The sequence below is a fragment of the Onychomys torridus genome, chromosome 13 (assembly GCF_903995425.1).
Source record: "Onychomys torridus chromosome 13, mOncTor1.1, whole genome shotgun sequence".
NCBI lineage: Eukaryota > Metazoa > Chordata > Mammalia > Rodentia > Cricetidae > Onychomys > Onychomys torridus.
Window position 1 is genome coordinate 49,720,958 of NC_050455.1, and position 25,625 is coordinate 49,746,582.

Sequence of the window (25,625 nt, forward strand, 5' to 3'; positions counted from 1 at the left end):
AGAAGGTGAGGTCAAGTGTGTGTGCCCAAGGAGGGAAGCTCGGCCAACATGGAACCAACAATGGGGTTTTTAAGTATGTGGATGCTTTAAGTACTGCAGGTGACGAGTCATTCTCTTTTTGCCTATTTTCATCTCAATAAATTAACAAATGTCATCTTTTATTTTATGTATGTATGTATGTATGTATGCATGCATGCATGCATGCATTTTCAAGGCTGAGTCTCACTGTGTTTTCCAAAGCTGGCCTCAAACTCACAATTCTCTTGCCTCTATCTCCCATGTACGGGATTACACAGCTCACACACCTATTACGTTTTTAACAACAACAATATATATATATATATAAAACGCCGGGTGGTGGTGGTGCATACTTTTAATCCCAGCACTCAGGAGGCAGAGGCAGGCGGATCTCTGTGAGTTTGAGGCCAGCCTGGGCTACCAAGTGAGTTCTAGGAAAGGCGCAAAGCTACACAGAGAAACCCTGTCTCAAAAACCAAAAACAAAAACAAAAATTATTTATATATATATAATATATATATATTTTATATTTATATTATATTTATATATATATATATATAAAACTTAGTGGGAGAGGGTAAAGACTTGCTTCAAGTGTACAATTCCTTGTATACACACACACACACACACACACCAAACCTAACACAAAAACAGGATAATCACATATTCATCTGAGAGGCATTTAAACACCAAACCACTAAGAGTAGCTAGCTCCCTACCAAGGAGAAGAAGCCGTGGGAACCAACAGCCAGCCTCTTTTTTTTTTTCCTGACAGCTTAGTCTTTAATGCTGACAACTTTTAAATACAACTTTTAAAATGTCTTTAAATGGCAATTCAAATATATATAGTACTTGTTAAGCAAGACGATCAAAATATAAAATTTTAGAAGGAGTGCAGTATGGTGTCACAAGTCTAGGTAACACTGTAGGACCATCTCTTAACTAACTAATTAATTAATTAATTAATTAATTAATTAGGGGAAATCTAAGGGAAGACATGACTTCTCCGAAACATCTTAGAACCAATGATACACCACACAGCCCCATTAAACTAATGTCTGAGTTTCTGCAATATAACGCTCTCCACTGAACTTTGTGATCTTTAGCTCCCTTGTTACTTGACAAGATGGCTTTGCATTGACTGAGTCTCCCTAGGCATAGGCAAATGCAGTCTTCCCTGCTGAAGGGCTGCCCCCACTGTGCACACTTGGTCCTGTCTGTCATCCTTGGTCACTTAATCCACTGGCTGCACTATCCGATCGGGCAGCTGAAGAGGTTCAGGGGGAGCGGGGTGACTCTGGTGTTGAATTGCCTACTGGCCCCGCGGTGTGGTAGCTCTGGCCTCTCTTTTTCCACTTGATGTGAGCTTTCTTTAAATAATTACAGACCTCATGTTAACAGCTGCAACTCTGTGAGAGGCACCAGAAGCCAACACCCAAGAATGACTATGCTGAGACGCAGAGACCACCCAGAATCAGGTCTCCTGACCCCAGGATATCCAGGAGCGCTCCTGCATTACCTCTCTTATTAAAACACGTTTTAGTTAAACCGATTACCAAAGCTATAAGTGATTTGTTTGTGGGTTTGAAAAAAAAACAAACCATGATTCAAGATAGATAAAATAGTGTGTGTGTGTGTGTGTGTGTGTGTGTGTGTGTGTGAGAGAGAGAGAGAGAGAGAGAGAGAGAGAGAGAGAGAGAGAGAACACATCTGTCAGTAAAGGATTTTAATGATTTGTTCTTTTAAAAAACAATCTGACCCAAAGTTCCCAATTTTCACCCAATCTTGCCACCCCCATTAATGACTTATCCAATGTTCCATGATTCGCTGGGGAGGTTGGGAACAGGCATTCTCTAGCTTCAAGTTCCTCCTCCTCCTTCTCCTCCTTCCAACCCACTCATTTAAGGCACCCGATCCCGTGACACATTTCTTCCAACTTACAATTCAAAGAGAAGTCAGCCCCTGTCCCCAGGGAAGGGAGACAATCTGGGGGAGGGGGGTTTAAGCACCTGCAAATGGCTCTGCCAGTGAATGTGCACACACACACACACACACACACACACACACACACACACACACACAAACAAACCACCCACCTGAAAAAAGACTGTGCCCCAGCTCCACCTGTGTCCAAGACCTTCCCTGGTTCTGTCCAATATTTTGGTGGTCCAGCTGAATTTAATATATACACCAGAGAAGAAAACCCCTCACAATTGATAGTCTATAATAAGACAGGCTGGTAGAGAAAAAAGAGACTGGGGCACACCAGCCCCAAGAGGAGCCAAGATTGAGTCAAACTAACACAGCCAAGGGGCCCCCCTCCGGACTCTCAAGAGACCAGTTCCCTCCACAGCACTCCAACTGCCAAGCAGGAACAACAATCACTAAAACTTTGTTTTCCCCTCGCCTGTCTCCCAACTGAAGAGAAAACAATGGAGGTTAGGCTTTTCTGGGGGAGGCTCTCCATTGCAACCGTTGCAAAATCACACAATAGGTAGATGTTGCAACTTCAAAAAGACCGGGAACCATCCCGGAGAAGAGAACTCAAGACAATCCAGGAACTCAGTCTAGACAAAGCCCAGACACGAAACCGCCCCTTTCAGACATCATCCTTTCTCATTAGGCAGATTTGGGGGTGGGAGTCCCAAGTCACATATTTCTGCCAAGCTCACGTACCAGTGTCCTTACTGGGCAATTCAGTTCCACCTCCCCAGACCTCGGGCTCCCCTGTACGTGGTGATGAAGATGCTCACAAGGATGTGAATTCTGGATGTGAGATGGACTATCACAGCAATATGCTACAGGACCTAACAGTAAAAGAGGGGTAATAACTATCATGGCAATAACTATTATCCTTGTTAAATTTATTGCGGGCTTCCTCCACAAAGCAACTACCTTCCCTGTTCATCGGGAAGGTAGCTTGTGGGTCCAGACCATGAGAGAGGTTACTCCTCCACTCCAGTCAGGATTAAGATGAGAACTGTACCCCAGCCTTTCCTGTCGGCAAATCTGTGTACTTCCTCCACGCCTCAGGCCTGGGGATGAGCTGTGCAGACCACAGAGGGCAACACTCATTCCAGCCTGCTGTGTGGCCCTGGGAAAACCGAGTCATCCAAAATCACCTTCCCAAGGCTTTTCTATTCCAGAGCAGGCTAGTTGTCCTTGCTGGAAATCTTGCCATTTCCTCCAGATACTTCTGATTCGGGTAGACATGGCATTCGTCCTGCCTGCGGTGAATTTGCAGAGCCATCCTCTGCACTGGGCATGCATGTATCTGTCACACTGGTGCAGGAGGCTCCCGCCCTAAGAGGCCTCTCCCACCATGTCAGTCAACTCCTTCTCCTTCCTCAACCCTCTACTTCCAAAGCTCCATGAACCGCGCTCTCGAAGCCTTCTGTAGGTGTACCTGTTTCCAGAGCAAAGGAGGAGCACTGCTTGCTCAAATCTGTAACCCCAGTTTGCATGCAGTATACAAAGAGAATGACAGCTCACGGACAGAGAAAGAGATAATAAATAATCGCCTACAGTTTCACAACAGTTCTATTAGTTCCTTTCACCTAACTGTCACTGGCAAATGTCCTCGTGAGTAACAACACTCGAACACCATGCGAAGCAATTCAGGGAAGATATATAATGTTACCACATCCCACAGGTGAGGAAACCCAGGCGGAAGCAGCAATATGCTCCAAGGGAATTGTCTGCTAAGTGGCAGATCCTGGACTCACCCGGCTCAGGCCTGCTTTTAATCAGTTCCAGGCTGCCTTTCAGGCTGGGTTCCTCCCCAGGAACCTGCCTATACTGGTTCTTTGCTAGACTGACTACCTGGTAACCTACACAGTTAAAATTACCAACAGATCCGCCTTTAGTCCCAGCCAGGTGGATCTCTATGAGTTCAAGGCCAGCCTGCTCTACAGAGTGAGATCCAGGACAGGCACCAAAACTACACAGAGAAACCCTGTCTCAAAATAATAATAATAATAATTAATAAATAAATAAATAAATAAATAAACTGAAAAAAAATCACCAACAGATCACCTGAGCTTAGCAGAACTGTCTTCCGTCATGGACACCTCTCTACCCTACCCCCTTCTCCTGACTATCTCTTCACCCTATACAACAGCACACCCACAGTGACAACCCCCCACCCCACCCCCAGGCTTCAGAGGCCAGTCTGAGCGTGGAACAGGCCTATATGGAATCTACTCTCTGACTCTATGAGGAGGGACCTCTGGCCCACAATCACCTCACACACACATACACACCCCAAGGAGGCAGAGCCTCAAGCTCTAGGGGGGCATTGCCACATTCCTGCTGAGGGATAGACCAGGAAGCAGGAGCCAGGTGGCCTAGCTTTCAGCCACTGGGACAAAGAGCAAAGCTAAAGAAGGCTAAAAGCCCAAGGCAGGTACAGGGGCCACGCCCATAGGCTAGGGGGAGGTGTGGCCTAACCCCAGGGAAAAGGTGGCCTGAGGTCACTGGGGCACTGGGGCACAGTGCTGGCCACCCTTGCTCACTGAGCCCCAAGGGCTTGATCAACAAAGGAGCTATATATCTCAGTGAGATACTCACCCTCAGGCTCAGGCCCTCCTGGGGGGGGGGGGGGGAAAAAAAACAGTTGAGGAATTTATTGCCAGGCCTTCTGGGAAGAAATGAATGAGGTCTGGAGCCACAGGGGCCATTGTGGCTTGAAGGATTCATTCATTTGGTTTCCCTCATTCACAAGATGAAGGAATTCCCCCAAACAAATCCCATGCATAAAGACGTTAACTCAAGATGCATCAGTTTCCTCAAGGTAAGGCTTAATACTTCAAAATGCTTAGGAGAAAAGACGGCAAAAGCATTGTGGCACTGGATTTAGAGTAACCATGATTTCTTCTTCACAGTGCCACAGGCAGAAAAGAGGCTGACAAACTGCATCTCATAAAAATTCCAATCGAGCAAAAAGGAAGACATTTGCAAACTGTATACCTGATAAGGGACTGATGTCTTGTTTTGGTTTGGGTTCTGGTTTGAGATGTTCTCACTATAAATACCAGGCTGACTTGGAACTCCTAGATCCTGTTGAGATTAAGGCCTTGCACCATCAGGGCCAGCTCAGGATTAATACTTTGAAATGAAAGCGATAAACTTAAAACACAGTGCCGCCGCCGCCGCCGCCGCCGCCGCCGCCGCCGCCACCACCCCCACCCCCACCCCACCCCCCCCCACCCCCACCCCCCGCCACCCCTCTCCTGCAAAGGACCTGAAAAGAGCTGGGTGTTGGGATGTGCACTCATCATCATAACGCCTGGGAGGGAGAAACAGGAGGATCAAACCAAGTTCTAGGTCAACCATGGCTATGTAGAGAGTTTGAGTCCAGCCTGGGCTACAAGAGATCTTGCTTCAAAAACACAAAGGGGGGTTGGGGGATTTAGCTCAGTGGTAGAGCGCTTGCCTAGCAAATACAAGGCCCTGGGTTCGATCCTCAGCTCCACAAAATAAATAAATAAACAAACAAACAAATAAATAAATGGATGAATAAATAGATGGATAGATAAATAGATAAATGGATGAATAAAAATAAAAATAAACCACAAAGGAAGACCTGAATACTACTATTTCTCCAAAGAAGATATTCAAATAGCCAATCAGCACACGAAAAGATGCTGAATCAGGAGGGAATTACAGTGGAAACCACCAGGAGATGCATACTATCTAGAACGGCTACTGCTATGGAAACCTAAGAAACAGCCGGTGGGGTAGCATGTGAAAAAACTGGAGCCCTTGCTCACTGTCAGTGGGAATGGAACACGGTGCAGCTGCTGGGAAAAGTGTGGCAGTTACTCAAAACGTAAAAATAGAATTGACACAGGATCCAGCAGTTCCATTTCTGTGTATACCCAAAAGAACCGAAAGCACATTCTCAAAGTAGCTATCTTCGTAGCCTTGCTCAGGGCCCCACAGCCACGGCAGGGAAGCAATCCACAGATCCATGACAGATGAATGGAGAGCAAAGTGTGGGCACATGCAGACAGCGGAGTAGTATTCTGCCTTAAAAAGGATAAATTCAGGGTTGGGGATTTAGCTCAGTGGTAGAGCGCTTGCCTAGCAAGCGCAAGGCCCTGGGTTCCATCCTCAGCTCAAAAAAAGTATAAATTCAGACACCTGTGGGTAAACTTTGAGAGTAGGATATTGTATCAAGTGAAACAATCGGTCCAACGCCAAGGACCCATACTATCTGACCGGCTTCATTGATGAACCTACAGTAACCAAATCCTAGAGACAGAGAAGGAAAGAGCAGTGGAGGGCAGCTTGCTGCTTAGCGGGTACAAAGTTTCAGTTTCACATGATGAAAACAATTACAGAGGTGGACAGACTGGTTGCACAAAAATGATGAACGTGTTTAATGTCACTGAACAAGTAGCTAAGACAGTAAATTGTATCTGTATTTTGCTACAGTAAAAATAAAGAATAAAGAGGAGAGAAAGAGAAAGAAGGAAGGGAGGGAGGGACGGAGGGAGGGAGGGAACAGAAACCGTTCTTGCCTAGGTCCAAGGGATGCCACAGGCACAGCTCTGGCAACATCAGCCCTGTACCTTCTATTGCCCAGAGTGGTGGGAATCATCAGGCAAGTGGGAAAGTACACCCTGGAGCTGGAGAAATGGCTCAGTGGTTAAGAGCACTGGATGCTCTTCTAGAGGATCCAAGTTGTATTTGTCAGCATTCAGGCATCTGTACTGGCCTGCCCTTAGGGTCCTGACAGGATACACCTTAGTCGCAGCCACGAAGAGCAGCCCCTGTGCACATTCGCTAGGTTTCAAAAGGCAGGGCCTTGTATACCTCTTGTCTCCTTTCTCTTTCTCTTCCTCGTCCCCAGGGATCAGTCTCTGCCCCCTTCTCTCCCCTCCCTTCAATAAACCTCCAAATGGGCCCTGCTGTATGGTGTGACTCCTTCCCACCATTCTAAAAAATACAACAGCATTCCCAGCGCCCACATGGTGACAAATAACCACCTTCTAATTCCAGTTCCAGGGGACCCAACACCCTCTTCTGGACTCTGTGGGCACCAGGCACACCTGTGGCATACAGCCAAACATGCTAACAAAACACCCATATACCCGAGATTAAAAAAATTGTTTTTAAAAGTTGGGAATTTAGCTCAGTGGTAGAGCGCTTGCCTAGCAAGCACAAGGCCCTGGGTTCGGTCCTCAATTAGGAAAAAAAAATGTTTTTTTAAAAAAATACACATTAATAAGCCAGAATGAGCCAGGCGGTGGTGGTGCACGCATTTAATCCCAGCACTCGGGAGGCAGAGCCAGGCGGATCTCTGTGAGTTCGAGGCCAGCCTGGGCTACCAAGTGAGTTCCAGGAAAAGCGCAAAGACAGAGAAAACCTGTCTCGACAAAACAAATACAAACACAAGAGAAAGAGAGAGAGAGAGAGAGAGAGAGAGAGAGAGAGAGAAAGAAAGAAAGAAAGAAAGAAAGAAAGAAAGAAAGAAAGAAAGAAAGAAAGAAAGAAAGAAAAAGAAAGGAAAGGCTGGGTCCTAAGGTAAAATAATGGGGATAAGAGTTGAGTCTGAGAAGGTATCTGGGGGCCTGGGGACAAGGAAGACTTGAGGGAAGACCATTCAGGGAGAGGGAACAGTGGGCACAAAGGCCCCACAACTCAGCCCTAACTTGGGCCCCATCATGCCCAATGGCAAAAGCGGCATATGGGAGCTGGGAAGATTGTGCACTGGGCATCAGATGTGGACTCTGGTCCCTTGTTCCCCTCAACTCCTGTACAGCTGGGACCATGACCAGCATCCTCTAATCTTTAAGGGTTTTGACCATGGAAGCCCCAGGCAGAGGGTCTGCAGGCAGCATGCATTTCCTCTGGCTTCTTCCTTTCCAACCCACTCACCTCTTAAAATAACCCTACCTTCTATGAGTTGCCCCATATGTGGGTGTGTGCCTGAGGATGGAGGAAAGCAGATGTGGGGTATTTGGGGTTCAACTTTCTTTTAGACTTATTTTATGTGTGTATTTTACCTACATGTATATCTATGTACCTACACACTGTTTGTGTCTGGTGCCCGTGGGGGTCCTAAGTGTTTCCAATCTCCTGGAACTGGAATTATGAATAGTGTGGGTGCTGGGAACTGAACCTAGCACCTCTGGAAGAGCAGGCAGTGCTCTTAACCACTGAGCCACCTCTCTAGCCCCAGAAGGCAAGTGTTGAAACCTGTTAAACTGCAGCATTCCATCAAGCCGTCTTCCGGCACCCAGCCTCTATTTCCCCTATCCATAAAACAGAATGTGTGTGAAAAGTAAGGAGAAATCCTACCAGGTAAACCAACCCAGTTAAGCTAGATACTGCAATGGGTCCTCCATCAATCCTTAGTCATTTGTAAATGAAGTGCTGGGTACCCTGTGCTCCAAGCAGAAAAAGAAAGACAGAGCCCAGAGAAAGCCCACCAAGTCAGGGCCAGACACTCTTCAATTAGTAGCTGACTTTTTACGACCAGAGTAAGGATATCATCAGAGGAAGCTTCTTCTTCTTGTTTGTTTTTTTGTTTTTGTTTTTCGAGACAGGGTTTCTCTGTGTAGCTTTGCGCCTTTCCTGGATCTCTCTCTGTAGCCCAGGCTGGCCTCGAACTCACAGAGATCCACCTGGCTCTGCCTCCGGGTGCTGGGATTAAAGGCGTGCGCCGCCGCCGCCACCACCGCCACCACCACCCGGCTCAGTGGAAGCTTCTTAAGACACAGAAGAGAGAAAGGGGGAGAGACACAGAGAGAAACATAAGCACACAGGAAGGATGAAAGACACAGAAGCTTGGGGCCGGCACACACAGTAGCCAATGTGTAATTAGGATGTTTTCACTGCATAGCTCGTTCGTGTGTGTGTGTGTGTGTGTGTGTGTGTGTGTGTGTGTGTGTGTGTGTAACTGGCTGACAGCCATGATGGACTCCCGAGCCTGTAAGGTAAGTCCTATCTATAGCCTCACGTGGGAGCTTGCTAACTGGAGCACAGAGTGGCTGTCTACCTGCTTTAGATTACACCACTGAAAGGCACAAAGCTAAGGCTAACCCAGGCCCATTTAGTCCCTAAACTTACACCACGTCTTGAGGGCAGTCAGTGTTTGCCTGTCACCCAGTTCTTTGTACTATCCCCAGAAGCCTTGGGATGGCTTGGAAAGCTGCAAGACAATACCTCATTTTCAGACTACATGAATTCTCAAAAAAAGGTCTATAAGTTGATCCAGTCCTTACTCATCTGCAGCACTGAAGAATTACAGGTGTGTACAAAAGAGAAGTTACAAATAAGAAGCCTGAAACTTTCGATTGGTGTGGATAGACTATTTTCTCTCTCTGTCTTTTTATGGCAGGGTTTTCTCCGTGTAGCCCTAGCTGTCCTGGAACTCACTCTGTAGACCAGGCCTGCCTTGAACGTGATTAAAGGCGTGCATGGCCAACACTACCCAGCTGGACTTCCCATTTTCAAAGACCTTATCAAATTGAACTACACATCTTTGCTTCTCTGACAAAATACACCTTCCTTGGGGATAATACACTGGGGATTTGCGGGGAGAGACAGGGGCTCCTGTAGGCCCAGTCTGACCTCAAACTTACAGTGTTGTCTGGAGAGTGTGAACACTTCCCTGAGTTATGAAGATCAGGGAGTTCCCAGGGCTTGTCCCCAGGTGGACCCCAGCCATGCCCTGTAACTGGAAGAATGCCTACTCGGACCTTAACATTCCACAAGGACCTGCCCTCTGAAGGTGTGTTCTGATATGGTTCCAGGGGCTCCACAGAGCTTGTCTTTGAGTCCTCTGTGTGCAAGGCAAATCTTGGGTGACAAGGGCAGTAGCCCCTTGCAAGGGCTATTGCAATATCTCTGAAGGTCTCACCCATTTATCACCGCACAATTCCAAGTGTAAAGGCTGTAGCTGGTGGTGGCCACCTTTTTGCATTTAACCAGGCTCTGGGCAAGGTCAAGAGTGGATGGAGACAGCCCGGTACACAGTGGGCCCTGAAGAACTTCCTTCCTATACAAATCACTTCAAGCCAAATCCCCTCTTGCCTATTTTCCCGGCCCCACCACTGCCTCCTCGGATGCCTCCAGCCACCCCATTCTAATGCTTTCTGTGTCCAGTTGCATTAGCCCCGCTGCAATTGTCAGGAACAAGTGTTTGGGAGCAGACACATCTAGTTTCCTCTCCCAGCCCCGCCAACCTGAGCCGGGGACCAGGTGATCTGGGGAAAGTGGTTACAATTCCCTAAGTTCCGTTCTCAGACATTAGAGTGCCAATCTCACTGACTGTTGGAGGATTGAAAAGATAATGCCCCTGAAGATCCCAGCTTGGACTCCTGCATATCGAGCAGTCTACATGGCTGCTATTAATATTAATAATAATAACAACGATGCTAGTGAACCTCTTTGCTGACTCTTAAGGCCCACCCAGCTAGACCTCTCACATGGATCAGACAGTCAAAGCTTCCCTAGTGAGTCAGCCTTCTCATGTGGGATGTTTGAGGTGGAAGGTGGGGGTGGGATGGAACTCAATGTTAGTGTCTACTTAGCATGCAGGAGGCCCCGGGTTCCATCTCTAGCACCAAAACACAACCCCAAAACTCCTCAGGGTGACAGGACACTATGCAAACCCCGAGGAATGTAAGTCTAACAGACTGTGGGGTCATAGCAGAAAGAACACTTCTGAGAGTGGGGGCCAGAGCAGGTAGCATCTGCGCCGGGTGCTAGAGAGTGTAAGAGGAGAGAGGGCAGTGAGGAGGATCAGACCCCTCCTGAGACTCTCTCAGAAGCAACCTGAGGGGGGAATTAGAGACCACCAGGGCAACTCTATGTCTGCCTCAGTCTACCCAATGGGGTTCCTTGGAGGTTAATTGGGTAAAACCCAGCAATGGCCAAACAGTCTCTTGGAGGGGCCAGACAGCAGTCATTACCTGCCCTCTTCCTCATTACTGTTGAAGGATAGGGTTGAAGACGCCAGTCTAGACGTATCTAATGCCAGAGATCACATTCCAAATACCATCTTTTCCTGCTTATCATGGCAGGTCACACAAGCAGAGGCTGACTGACAGGTGGAGAGGAGGTTGATGGGCCTTTGAGACCTTGAAGGTCCTATCCAGAGGCTTGTTTCTACAGGCCATACAGAAACATAACAGAGCTGCAGAGGTTTTTGACCAGAAGATACTATGACCTGAGATCACCAGCAGGATGAAGGCTGGGTCACCTTCAGTGCCAAGGAGCCCTTCTCACCGTTCTGGGTACCACATTCCCCCACAAGGATCCTGAGACCAGAAATAAAGGCTCCAGCAGCCACGTTGCCAAGGCTGTTTGCCATGGCAACATCAGGGAGAGACTGGTGGGCCGGCTGCTGCAACTGCTCAGGGCCTGGTTCTAAATGGCTATGTTCTGCCAGGCAAGCACAAGGAAAAAAAACATGGCTGCAGGGCTGTCTGGCAGCATCCATCTCAGCCAGGCAGGAGGGCTTACCCAGCTAAGTGTCCAGGCAGTGGGTCCCAAAAAGTGGAATCCCTGTTATCAGAGCCAGCCATGGCAAGACAAGCAGTTCAGGGTTCCATCCTGTCCCTGCTGTGTGACCCGGAGGCATCTCATCTGTCCTGAGACTGTTCCCTCACTCTGAGGTAATAAAATTAAGCAAGGTGATCCCCGAGGCACTCCGGACTCCCCCCAGAGCTCAAGATGACATTTGTATAATTCACATCTCCATCATTGATGGGGCGACTGTTTATCAAGCACTTACTATGTCAGTGAGGCAAGCTTTCTGGGTCCAACGCAGTTATGTCATGTTTTCCTAAGAAGGCCAAACAATTATCCCCTGACACTCATCTGAAGCAATGAGGCTGAGAGAGATCGGAACACTGGCGTGAGGTCACAAAGCTAAGAAGTGGAAAAGCCCTGACTTAAAATGTATGCAGTTAAACTCCAAAGCCCAGAGTTCTCAGCCATTACCAAATGTTCCTTCATTCATCTCTCTTCAAGTGATATCTAACTGGATTTAGTGGGGGTTTTTTCCTCTCTCTTCTCCTTCTCCTTCTCTTCTCTTCTCTTTTCTTCTCTCTCTCTCTCTCTCTCTCTCTCTCTCTCTCTCTCTCTCTCTCTCTCTCTCTCTCCCTCCCTCCCTCCCTTTGTTTTTCCTTTTAGTTTTTTGAGACAGAGTTTCTCTGTGTAGCCTTGGCTGTCCTGGAACTCACTCTGTAGACCAAGCTGGCCTCGAACTCAGATTCACCTGCCTCTGCCTCCTGAGTGCTGGGATTAAAAGATATGCAAGCCAGCATGGTAACAGTTGCTAAGGCACCATGGGATAACCTCACCAAGGACAGAGTGTGTGTGTGTGTCTGTGTGTGTGTGTGTGTGTGTGTGTGTGTGTGTGTGTGTGTGTGTTGGGGCGCAGTCCCCAAGTTCTGTCTCTTCATAGGAGGCTATATATCAAACATCTCTACACACCTCACAGACACTGCTCTTCAGGCTGTTTGCACCAAGACCTTAAGTGCATGACAGTATGCTACAACCATCCCCATTTTGTAGATGAAAATACTAAGACACAGAGAAATCCATTGCCCAGGCCATAGGGCCTAGTCTCCACAGAGTCCAATCCCAGAACTATAACCCCATCACTTCTAGAACAATCAGGGCAAAAATTTACTGGCCTGTTGTTTTTGTTTGTTTTTTATAATTTTATTTGATTTGCATTGGTGTATATCTATGTGAGGGTGTCAGATCTTGGAGTTGTGAGCTGCCATGTGGGTACTGGGAATTGAACCTGGGTCCTGGAAGAGCAGTTAGTGCTCTTAACCACTGAGCCATCTATCCAGCCCCTGGCTGCCCTGTTTTAAATACTGCACCAATGGAGGGATTATGGAGCTAACTAGCCAGTGGACTGTACCTTCCCATTTGTAAGTCTCTCTAGATCAGGTGGCCACTCTGTGCCCTAGGAAAGAGCAGAGCTGGATTCCAGGAGCCCAGCTGCCACCTATAGCCTGTAGACCAGACCTTAAGACCGGACCCATCTCTGGGAGCTCTGTGAACCAGGCTGCTGACAACGACACCTCTTCATGCCCTCTCCATCTCCCTCACTAAAGGGAGTAGCTGGTGAGAGGACCTATGGGGGTCAACTGCAAACAGTGCACATGTGTGATCCTGGGGATTTAGGAATGTGAGGACAGGAAGAACAGACACCCTATGGCCAGCAGTCCAGGCAGTAGTATTCCTGAGAAAACTTCCTGCCCTGAGCTCCCTCTGAGCCAAGATACCCCCTCCCCCCAACCAAGTCCTAGAGCTGGGCAAGACCCAGCTGGAGAGGAAGAGTCTGAACCTCTAGGCACCCCAGGCCCTCCTCTTCTGTGAAATGCAGGCTAGATATGATGCTCTCTTAGGGCCCTCTCAGAGCCCGGAGGAAAGAAAGCGGCTCAAAGTTCAAATTGTGGGCCAGCACCTGGGCTAGCTGTAAGACTGACCCAACCTTTCTATGCCTCCATTTCAGAATTCACCAAATGGAGAATACACGACCAACCTCCAGCATCACTACAGGAAGCCCATCCATGGTCATGACCATCTGTTCAGATACGGAAACACTGGAATAAAAGACGTGGTATGCAGGGTATGAAAGGATACCCTGATATTGCTGATAACGGAGCAAGCGTGGGCTGAGGGGTTGGGGGGGTGGGACCACTAAATACTTTATAGGTACTGCCTCAATGAGCCATCATCATGGACAACCACATTGGTGACCTGGGAGTTATTTCTTTCCTACCCTCCCAGAACCCTCAGTGAAGCAGCAAGGAGGAATTCGGAGGCAAATTCTGCCTGAGTGGAAGAGGCTTCAATGGCTTCCCAAACAGGGGCTTAAATCTCAGGCTGGCTATAAAGACATTAAGATAACAGCAAGAACAGCAGCCTTTCTTGGGAACTCTAAGACACAGTGAAAACCAGTAGTGCTCTGCTCCGGGAGAGCATATACACTCACAGGGGCACTAACCTTTGCCCCTTCTCTCAGGAAGAAAAGGGTGTCAGCAACAAAGTTCTATCCTAGGCACTGATGATCCAGGAGCAATTTCCAAAGAACAGTGCCTGTGACGTCTCTAGGGGATGTTTTAGCACTGGTCCCCCAGACAAGCAAGTGCTAGAAACTCATCATGCTGTCATGCGATTTGTATCTACTCTTTACAAAAATGGAAGCTGTCTGATGAGGACACTGCTCTAAAGGTATGGCATAATATATGTCATTAGGAGCCATCGTACGTCTATATTTTGTTTTGTTAAAAGGAATAATAGTAGTAGATTTCCCCCTCCACAAGGCCTATGAATTACCTAGACTCGGGTTCTTGGACACTTTGGCAGTGTCCAGTACAGATTCTATGTCAGGCAGTGGGCCTTAAATCCAATCAGAAAGTGGTTGGTTACTCCCATGACATCTGGGCCACTACTGCACCAGTATATCTTTTGGGCAGATTGCTGTTGTAGGCTGCAGGGTCTGCAGCTGCGTGATATTGATGATTACCTTTCTCCTCCAGTAGTGTGTAGTGTACATTCCAGCACCATGAATACTGACTGGTCAGTAGTGCTGAAGCTTCTAGTTGGGCACCAGATCACCTTCTCTGTATTCAATAATGACATAGTGAATTAACACAGAGAGCCATCCCTGGACAAATGTGCTGAGCAGGAGAGACATTGGAGCTCTCAGTCCTAAACGGGATGTTTTCATCAAACTCCTCCCTTCAAAGTTCAGGGGTCTACGTGGAAGAGGAGATGGAGTGTAAACAGGGCCAGAAGTGACGGATGACGCCAAGGAAACAGTGTCTTCCGGACACACAGGATTGATGAACATATGAGCTCACAGAGGTTGTGGTCGCACACACAAGCTAGATGGGGTCCCAGTACAGACAGGGAGAACGACACTCTCACCCCTAAACAAGAAGCTATTCACAATCAATACCTGCTAGCAAAGGGACAAATCAATTCTCTCCAATAGAGTGTCCACACTCCAGAGGAGGACCCATGGCCAGGAGTAGTTGTCCAGCACAAAACGAATTCCATTTTCTTTTCTGCATATGTGGGGTTTTTTTGTTTGTTTTTTTTGGTTTTTCAAGACAGGGTTTCTTTGTAGCTTTGCACCTTTCCTGGAACTCGCTTTATAGACCAGGCTGGCCTCGAACTCACAGAGATCCACCCGCCTCTGCCTCCCAAGTGCTGGGATTACAGGTGTGCGCCGCCGCCGCCGCCGCCGCCGCCGCCGCCGCCGCCACCACCACCACCACCCGGCGCATATGTGGGGTTTTTGTTTCATTTTTGTTTTGTTTTGGCATTTTTTTTTTGTCTTGGTTGGTTTTTGTTTTGATTTTTTATGGGGGTGGACGCTTTTTTGAGAGAGAGAGAACAAAAGTGGGCAGGTAGGGAGGTAATCTGGGAGGAGATAGGGAGGGAGAAAAACACAATCAAAATATATTGTATGAAAAAGAAAAGTAATAAAAAGGAATGGAAGGAAGCTTTGTGTGGCTGGGACCTCCAGTGGTTGGGGGAGGTTTCCCAGCAGACGAACTGCAGACCAGGATTCAAATCCAGTGGCGGTAATTCCAGAGCTCTGCAGGCCCAGCACTCTGTGAAGCCTGGCTGGAGCCACTGGGTCTAGAGATGGGAAAGTCCAGGCACAGCCCAGCTAGGAGAGCTGTGGGAAACAGGAAGGTAAGAACAGCCATGAGGAGACAGCACCAGGTGGCATGAACCTAGGTGGGGGATGGGGGGGACTTCATAGCTCATTCTGGGATGAGCCTCAGAAGAATACACTGTTATCCTCAATTTTATAAAGGAACCAACTGAGGTCAGGGGACATTAAGACATTTACCCAAGGTCATGGATCTTGTAAAACCCGATTTAAAACTTGGGAAAAGTAAGCGACTCAGGATAAATCCTGGGGTCTATACTCCAACTTCAAGCACCCCGATGCCCTCGCACATCAAACTTTGAGGGTTAAAAGTAGTAGGGAGCTGAGCCATCAAACTATGAAAAGACATGAAGAAATCTTAAGTCTCCTTACTACCTGAAGTAAGCCCATCCACACGTGCTACATACTACATGATCGTAGCTCCATGATACTCAGAACAAGGCAAACCTATGAACACAGTAAAAATGCCAGTGATTGACAGCAGCAAGAGGGAAAAGATGGAAAGACAGAGCAGAGAGCTCTTAGGCCACGGGACAGTCCATGCAATGCTATAACACACTGTTACTCCATACTTGTCCCAGAATGCTCAGTTCTAGGAGTGAGCCATGCTATGAACCAGGGATGGAGGGGTGGCCTCTGGGCAATCCTGAGGAGTGTGTGTGTGTGTGTGGGGGGGTGTCCTCAGCTGTCATAGTGGATTTCTGCCAAGGAGCACTGATAATCAGGGAGGCTGTGCATGGGGGATGGGGGGGCAGGCTTATATGGGAAAATGTCCGTACCTTCCTCTCAATCTTTTGACCAAGGACAAACAAGAGAAGGCCATGTCTAGTGTGGCGAAGACTGGCAGCAGTTATGAAAATCTAGATGAGGATGGGACAAGGACCTTGGCAAGAGGGGAGAGAGAACACAACAGTCAACCCAGCACAAAGAACTCTGCATCCTAGAGGTGGGAATGTGCTGCTCCACAGCCTTGGAAGGGACTGGGGGAAACTGGGTGTGCACAATCTTGTCCCTTTCACAGAGTTCAAATGATTCTTCTTTTTTAACATGTTCACAGATGGCTGGTGGAGGCACACACCTTTAATCCCAGCCCTCAGGAGCCAGAGGCAGGCAAATCTCTGTGAATTCAAGGCCAGCCTGGTCTACAGAATGAGTTCTAGGACAGCCAGGGCTACACAGAGAAACCCTGTCTTGAAAAACCAAAAATAAAAAAATAAATTAAAAAAAAAAACAAACCAAAAACAGAATGATTGCAAGCCAGGCCTATAATCCTGGCTACTCTGGAGGCTGAGGCAGGAGGATCACAACTCAAGGCCAGCTGGAATAACTTGATGAGATCCCATTTCAAAATAAAAAGTAAGCCATGGGATTGGGGATTTAGCTCAGTGGTAGTAGCATGCTTGCCTAGCAAGCGCAAGGCCCTGAGTTCGATCCTCAGCTCCACAAAAAAAAAAAAAAAAAAAAAAGTAAGCCAGGCAGTGGTGGCACACGAATTTGATTCCAGCACTCAGGAGGCAGAGGCAGGCGGATCTCTGTGAGTTCAAGGCCAGCCTGGGCTACAGAGCACAGCCAGGGCTACACAGAGAGACCTTGTCTTGAAAAATGAGAAAATAAAAAGAGGGCTGGGGTGGAGCTCGGTGGTAGAATGCTTGTCTAGCCTTCACGAGGTCCTGAGTGCAGTCCTTAGTACTGCAAACCAAACAAAAGATTGCGTGCAGAGAACTAGCTCTAAATTTAATCCTGCCCCATAAAAGCGCTTCAGTGAGAAAACTGTCCAAGTTTGTCTAGGCAGCAGGTCAATGCTCACTTTACAGTCCAATATTTCATTCCTGACAGGGCTTGTTATCCCCATTTCACAGGTTGAGAAACTGAGGCCCAACACCAACGGAAGAACTTTAGACTCTGTCCTCTCTCTCTCCGTGTGTCATCATTTGTGTGAGGTGCCAGAGAAACAAACCATGAGTAGAGAGTGCTCGGTCCATCTCCAGGCAGCATTAAGAGTCGGGTTGTATGGGCAACGTCACTACTACTGTCCCTCACCTCTTCCCTTGCTCCAAGGCGGTGTAAGTGGAGTAGCGAGTCAGTGAGTTCTTAGGGACCACGGAATCTTTAAAACTGTAAAACACTACCTAGATTGTACAGATCTTTGGGAGGAAGAAATGGAACCGTGCCAACAGAGGCTCAGCAAAGAACATGTGACCTGGGGATGTGCTATAAATGCCGCCACTGCCGCCACCGCTGCCGCTGCTGCCTGGGAAGGGAAGGCAGCTGTTAGCTCGGCAATGCTCTTGTCATGACCTCACTTCCAAGCCCGAGGCCCCATTTGACTCAAGCCAGCGCTGCTTCTAAATGAGAGGGAAGGAAAAGGGTGACTCAGAGTACAGCATAGTTCCTGGCTCATCTGCACCAGTCGGGGAGCGGAGGCCCCCCCAGGCCAGGGGGAAACATGAGCCCCAGGGGCCCAACTGCTAGGCTGGTGCCTTTCCTGGGCATCATAGCCACGCTCACCAGCAGCATCAGCCAGAGAGGCCAGAGAAAGTGGAGCTCAGGCCTCTGGGGACTATGTCCCCAGATGTACTCATATGAAAGAGTGACGCTGCCCGCAGTCTCATGCAGGCCAAAGGTGGGCCAAAGCACCTGCTGGACAGAGCTGCAATTCTGACTTGGCTAGCAGCTGGCCCTGGCTTCAAGGGCACAGCACCATCCCAGACCTCTCAAGGGGCACTAAGACTACATTTCTCCAGTTCTCCGTGTGCCCAGGGCCCCTTCTGTGTGCTCAGTTCCAGCTTAATGGTGACAAGGAAACAAAGGTCCAACTGTAAAATGGGACAAGTCCACAACCATGGTGCCATACGGAACCAGCTGCAAGTGATTCTCTACGGGAAGTGGTTGAGCATGGGGAGCAGAGAAAGCTCTGAGGGAATGAAGTTCGCAGTGAGTGGGCATTGTTGGCATGGGCATGGCTTTAGACCTATAGGAACATGGCAAAGAGTCCTACCCCACTCCCACCACCAAAATGAGGCTCAGAGGGATAGCAAAGCCTTCCTGGCGTCCATGTGTCACAATGTTAACAATGAGTGCAGAAAATGTCCACCATAGTTTTCTTCCCCTGGATGATTACAGTCTGAAGACTATTCCCCTATGAGACGGCTCCTACCTAAGTTAGCTAAACTTAACTCCTTGTCCAGCAGTACCTAAATCCTTTGTCTGTATGGAATAACCCTGTCTCCTTGATTCAGCTGTAGGCAATAACCCCGCCTCCCTGTTCAACTGTGTAGAATAAACATTCTGAGCATCTGAGGGTTTCTCCATCAGAGAGCCCAGTCCACCCCATCCCAGTGATTTCTGTGTTTCCGTCCGTCTTGTCTTTACTCCCTCACTGCCCTAGTGAGGTCGAGTCCCTAGAGCCATGCAAGGGGGGAGCAGCTGAACATCACAAGTTACCAAAGAAATGCACAGTAAACAGCAAGAGTAACAATGTATTATTGACCGAACTGGTAAAAATGAAAATAGTATGAATAACTGGGGTGTGGCCAATCAGGCATTCCCACACGATGCTGACGAGTGTGTAAATGAATACAATCTCTCTAGAAGACAATTTAGATATGTGTTTACCAAATGCCTGCATGGTTCCTTTGATGGAGCAATTTTACTTCTAGGAATTTAAATGAAGGAAAGAACACGCGCACACAAAGACACTCGTTTCAGCACGCTTACAACAGGCTACATGCAAACAGCTGAGACACCACAAAGGACTGACTGATGCATGTTGGCTCAACCCACCATGAAATACTATACAACCATCAAGATATGAAGCACAATATTTATTGATGAGGAAAGATGTTCACAGCATATTGAGAGGAGGAGAAGAAAGCAAGTTACAAAACAGCGCTCTTCCAGTTTACAAATTAGTGTAACAGAATAACTCCATTTGTTTTCTTGGGTTTTTTTTTTTTTTCCAAATAAGTGAGCTATATGAATAGGAAAGAAAAACATCTTGAGATATACATATGACTTTAGAGTAGCTACCTTTGGATAATATTACATGTTTCTGGACTGGTGAGATGGTTCAGCAGGTAAATAAAGGCTGATGACCTGGGTTCAATCTCCAAGTCCCACTTGGTGGTGGAGAATTTCTGCAATGTTGTCCTCTGACCTCCACACACATGCCATAGCACACACATGCAAACACACACACACACACAAAAAAAAAAAAAAAATTAAACACTTTTGAAATATTAGATCTGTCTCCTTTTTTTCATGAACCTTGGCGGTGTTTTCCAACACTGTTAAATAAGGGTTGGACTAGATGATTTATAATGTCCTTTCATCTCTAACACTATGACTGTTACTCCAAGCACTCAAGTGATTTCACATAACCCCTTTATTTACTGAGCTTTCCTGTGGCCTTTGGAGTCAAGGCTTTTGCTAGCAGCTGTGACCCTGGACATTCCTCTCTCCCATATTCACTGCCCAGCTGTCTCCCCCTGTCAGCTCAGGAGCTTCTGTTTGGCAAGGCTCAACTGTACCCCTATTTGTAATCCATGAACCTCATCAAGAACTGGGCAAAGGGACATTGCTCAGCATGCTGGCAGGTGCCATGAGGGCACAAAGAGATAAAAGGCACAACCTAGAGCCTACTGGATAGGCCCAAACACGAAGTGCTTGGTTTTATAACTATTGAAGACAGGAGAGAGAGCAGGGCAAGCTGGCAGGAAGGCCCACTAAGGGAGAAAGCCGTGCGGGGTAGTGGGCAAGGGCACACCAGGCAAAGGGTACAGGCTAAGTAAGCAAAGTTAAAACCAGCCCAGAGTTCTTTGGGACCCATTCTTCAAACATTTCCAAGAGGCTTCCACCATCCTGGTTCTGATAAACGTCTACTTTGGCAACAACGGATAAAAGTTAAGTCTCTGAAACACAAGTTCTCTTTAATCTAAGCCTAGGCTAGCCACCAAAGACAACAAGAAATCTTTTGGGGACAAAGACGATCCACTTTCCCCAACCCTCCCTAGGAGAGCTGAGGGGAGGGGAGGGTCCAGAAAGGGCCTTGGGGAAGCAGCAGCAGGGACAGCCAGCCAGACATCTCACATGCAAACAAGGCTCACCCCACCAGCAGGCCTCTGGCTTCTCCGGCAGCACCACCGGCCCCATTGGACAGATGGAGGAACCCGGCTGGAGAGTTAAAATGGCTTGCTCCAGGATCACCCAGCCAGAGAGCGGGGAAGGCGACTCCACTCAGGCCTTCTGACTCCAAGTCCAGTGCTATTTCGAGGTAACACACAGGACCTGGAGTCAGGAGCCCTGGGTGGCTCTGTCACCCCCTGGCTGAGTGGTCGTGGACAAGCGGCTCACCCCTCACAGCCTCTTCCCCAACTGTAAAATGAGGCGGCGGGCTGCCCCGCCCATTCCCGCTCAGTTCTGAGCCTTCTAGGGGCGGCTGCAAAGCTCCTGGTATCAATTACATTTCCCAAGTTGGCCCGGCAAAGATCACCGGGAGATCTTCGGCCTGTCACGTGGTTAAGTTAAAGGAGGGGGGGGGGGACACACATCCCAAATTAACTTTCACTGCACTGCTTCTGCTGACACCTGATTACTCATTTTTTTTTTCCCTAGTTTCTTCCTTGGTGAAGCAGCCCTACTAAGTAAGCTAGGTTGGCGGCTAAATGGGCAAAAACAATTAATTATTGGCGAGCCAAACACCAAAGCTAGACAGAGTTAAAGGCTAGAGTCATGTTCAGAGTGGACAACCTTGGTATGGGTGAAGGAGTCTCACTGGCTATTTCTGGTCTCTTCTACTAGGTTCTTAAGTGTAGAGATAAGGAGACGACTCCTGGCAATAGGGATCTGGGGTGCAGGTCTTTTGGGGGGGCCACCAAACCCCCACCACCTCCAGTCCTGGTCCCAGGCTATCCACTCCTAGGGTGCTGAGACTAGGGCCCGACTTCGGCAGACACAAACACCGGGCGTGTGACCGAGCCCGGCGACGCTGCCGGGAGCTCCACCGCAGTTTCGTCAGAGGTAAAGGTACGCGCCCGGCGCGCGCGGCGTGTGCACACGCACAGGGGACACAGACACACATACACACACACCCGCGCACAGCCCGCTCATTAACACCCCCTCCCGACCTGAGGTAGAGCCATCCCTCGCCACCGACCCCCTGGGCCTCTGCTGCAAACCCACCCGAGCGCGCCAGCCACACACACCACGCGGCCCCGCAGCTCCGGGACGCCGCGGCGTTTGCAGAGGGCTACCGCCCGCCGTCTCCCGCGCGTGGCGGGCTTCCTCTAGGCGACACCTCGCCTCGCCGCCCGTCCTAGTCGCCAGCCTGAAGTCGCCACCGGGAATCTTCCCGGAGCAGAACATCTCGGCCGCTGCGTCCCCTCGGAGTCGCGTCTCACCGCAAGGAGTCAGCTTGCAAGCCTCTCCCCGCCCACCCGGTCCCATGACAGCTGCTACCGCCCAAAGACTGGTAGATTCTAACCAGAAGCAAAGTTTCCCTCTCTCCTCCCACCTCCCGGGCCCCCCCCCTCTCCGCCTTCCCCTCCCTCCCAGTGTTATGCAAAACCGGCCGGTACAAACGCTTCCACTCCAGGTACTCAGTCTGTCCCCGCCAGTCCCGCGGGTTTCCGTACGACAGCCCCGCTCCGTACCCAGGCGTGTCCCCGCATCCGGGGTCTCCTCCTAGGCTCCGCCGCATCCCCAACCTCTCGGGGACACGCAGCGAGGAGCCGGGAGCAAAAGCCCGAACTCGGGAACCAAACTTTAGGTTTGCAACAGGCATGGGCCGGGGGCAAACGGAGGAGGTGGGGGCGCGCGCGCGGCGTGCACACATTTCCCCCCGCAACTGTTTGTCCCAGCAGCAAACCCCATCTTGGTCTCCAAGCCAGCAGATCTCTCGTCCTCCCTCCTGAACACCAAAACACACTCCTGTCACGCGGGTGTAGCCGGTGAGGCTCCCAGGCTCAGCCAGAAGCCCGGGACGCCGCCTCACCTTCCCTTCCCCCTGCATCGTGGAGCGCGCGCCGGGGCCGCGCGCCGCAGGGGGACCCAGGCACCCCCGAGATAGTCCTTCCGCCCGGATCCAGCCTTGCTCTGCCCTAGAGGGTCTCCTCCGGATAACGAAAGCTGACAGACACTATCTCCGCCCGCATGTCCACGTGCCCCGCAGACCCCCTAGTTCCCCTAACCGGCAAGTGACAGGAAACTCTGCGCTGTGGGAGCAGGTGGGGGGCTGCGGGAAAACCAGCGGCAGCACTTGGGGTACCCGATGCTGGAGAACGAGGGGACTCCAGGGCTGCGGGCCGCCTCCCTAACCCCCGCCACAAGTGCACGTGAAAGTACGGCAGCAAGTGCTGGGCGCCGAGGACGCGCCTACAGCACCCAGAGCCAGTCTTAGGGGTCCCTCCGACCCTGGCTAGATTCTACCTGCCCAAGGAATCGCCGTACCCCCTCAACTTTGCCGGTGGGGGAACCGTAGACTCCAGGTAGCCCTGGCCAGACCCTCCCGGATGACTGTGTCCCCCCCAATGCTACAGCACGCGCCGGCGACCTGCAGCTCGCTACGCCTGTAACGGAGCGCAGCGCAAGGCACGTGGAAGGGGGGCTCTGCAGCCTGAACCCCCCGATCGCCCCGGTGCGCCCACCGCTGCGCTCCTGCCTCCGCAGCTGCGGCTGCAGCCCCGCGCCTCTGCACCGGGGTCCCCGGCCTGCGCTCCCAGCTGGCCGTACCTGCGTGTCGGAGAGATAGTTGAGGAAGAAGGACGAGAGCTCTTCATCCAGCAGCGCGCTGCAGTCGTTCCCCGCCATCTTCCAGCCGCGGCTGCAGCGTGCGGCGGAGTCAGCGCCGAGCCCGCCCGGGGGAGGGAGCGAGCGAGGAGGAGGGAGGAGGCAGCCGGGCGGGCGGGTGGAGGGCGGAGCTCGGGCCCCCGGCTGCGGCAGGCCGGCCGGCTGCGGGGGCGGGGCCGCGTGAGCCTGGGGTCGCACCCCCACTTTCCCTGCTCAGAGTCTGTCGCGGCGACCAGGTCTCGCAGCCCCCCGCGGGGAAAAACGCGCCAGTAGCCAGGTGGCGGTGCCCGAGCCAGCCGCCCGGTGCCTGCGCAGCAATGCGGGCACCCCCTCCTTACTGCTAGAGCGAATCACGTTGCGTTAGCGCTGGGCGGGCCCTTGCCTGACAACCTGCTTCTGCACAGCTGGGGAAACTGAGGCTCCGGGAGGGAGGTTCAGAAGCGCGTTTGAAGCCGCAGTGTGTTTCGACAGCAAAAGAGAAAGCTTCGGGGGCCTTAGTTCTCTATCCAGAGTGCAAGGCCAGAGAGGGAGGGAGGCAGGCACAGACAGGTCAAAGGCGGAGAAATCAGAGAAGGCTTCTCGGAGAGGGTGGCATTCGTATGTTTTCTTTGAGGAATTTTTTTAAAAACCCATTTCCTGTTAAGCCTAACCATCTTTCTCCCCCAGCGCCACCCAACAACCTCCCTTGTTTAAAAAAAAAAAAAAAAAAATTCAGTCATGTCTTTTACCACAGCCCACAGAGTCTTGAACTGACTAGGCTTCTGCCAGTCTCCCAGGCCCATTGGCCTTCTCCCTTCTTAGTATGAACCTTCTGGAAAGGAGCCTCTATGCGGATCTGCCATTCACCGAATAATGGCATCTTTACGGCATTGCTTTCCAACCCGAAGCCTATGTGACCCTTTCCCTTGGAGGTATCTCAGCGGCCTTTGTACCTTGGCTCCGGTGAAGAGTTGATCTGAGTCAATCTGCCCTTGCTAGAGTCTAAGACACATGAAACCAGGCTTAAATCTTGCTTTGGTTATTACTCTGGGTAGCCAAGGTATTTAATAAATAAAGTGATAATTGAAAAGGCTTATCAGGCAGTGGTGGCGCATTCCTTTAATCCCAGCTCTTGAGAGGCAGAGGCAGGTGGATCTCCGTGAGTTCGAGGCCAGCCTGGTGAGTTCGAGTTCCAGGACAGCCACAGTGTTTACACAGAGAAACACCGTCTGGAAAAACCTAAAAAAAATAAAATTTAAAAAAAAAAAAAAAGGAAAGAAAAGGCTGGAGGGCTTTGCCTCCCCTGCCCCACCGCCATCACCACAGAGGGAACTGTAGGCCAGGACTGCACACCAGGAGAGTTCTGAACCAGAGCCAGGAAGCAAACCTTCTGACTTCAACCTTGAACTCTCAATGCTTCCATGCTTGGCAAGCAGGCATCTAGGTGTGTGCGCGAGGGAGGGGTGTGGGTGTGTGGGTGTGTGTGTGCTGGGACTGAATAAAGGCTGGAAGGCAGGAAGACTCGGAGCTGTTTATTGGGCACACCTGCCTCCCGCCCTGCTTCCTCCCGCCCTGCTTCCACGAGGTACTGACAAGGGCTGCCCCACCCTGCAGGGCCAGCAGGCTCCTTCCAGCAGGAGGAGGAAGGAGCCCTGCACACCTGCTCAGACTTGAGCCACACAGCAACAGCTTCCTTCTCCAGTCTGAGGTTCCCAGAACCGCAGGGTGTGATTTCACTCTTTGGGCTCACGGCCAGCACGCTTTTAAGGAACGGTGCTGCCAAGAAGAACGTACAGCTAGCCTCAGAGGAGTCCTGGGTCCTGGTTCAGCCCATACGGTCTCTTGTTCCAGTGCTGGGCCACTCAGTCAGTGTCGCTGCCTGGTTTTGAACCCCAGCAAAGTCATCTGATCTCAGGCCTTGGTCTCTCATCTATACAAATGGGGATAGTAAAATCACTTACTCATAGTGATGTTATGAAGATAAAGAGATAAAATATGTAAAGCGCTTGGCACAGGGCCTGACCTCAGGGGGAGTGCTAAGCTGGCTGGGAGAAAATACCCTTACAGGCACTGGCCATTATGACTTACCTTCCCTCCAACACTTAAACAGACCCCGTACTCCATTCAGGTCTGGATCCTGGTGCCAACTAACTATCTGTGCTACTGTTCCCTAAAA

At 50.0% G+C, this 25,625-nt stretch overlaps 1 protein-coding gene across 2 annotated transcripts in view; it reads right to left on the reverse strand.

Moving 5' to 3' along the window:
• Ppargc1b (PPARG coactivator 1 beta) overlaps nt 1-23,770 on the reverse strand; it is a 109,820-nt gene extending 86,050 nt beyond the window's left edge. For both annotated transcript variants that reach the window (XM_036204678.1, XM_036204677.1), the window contains exon 1: nt 23,414-23,770. In XM_036204678.1, the coding sequence (XP_036060571.1) occupies nt 23,414-23,491 (78 nt within the window). In that variant the 5' untranslated portion in view covers nt 23,492-23,770. The remainder of the gene's footprint in view (nt 1-23,413) is intronic.
• Between the last annotated feature and the right edge of the window lie 1,855 nt (nt 23,771-25,625).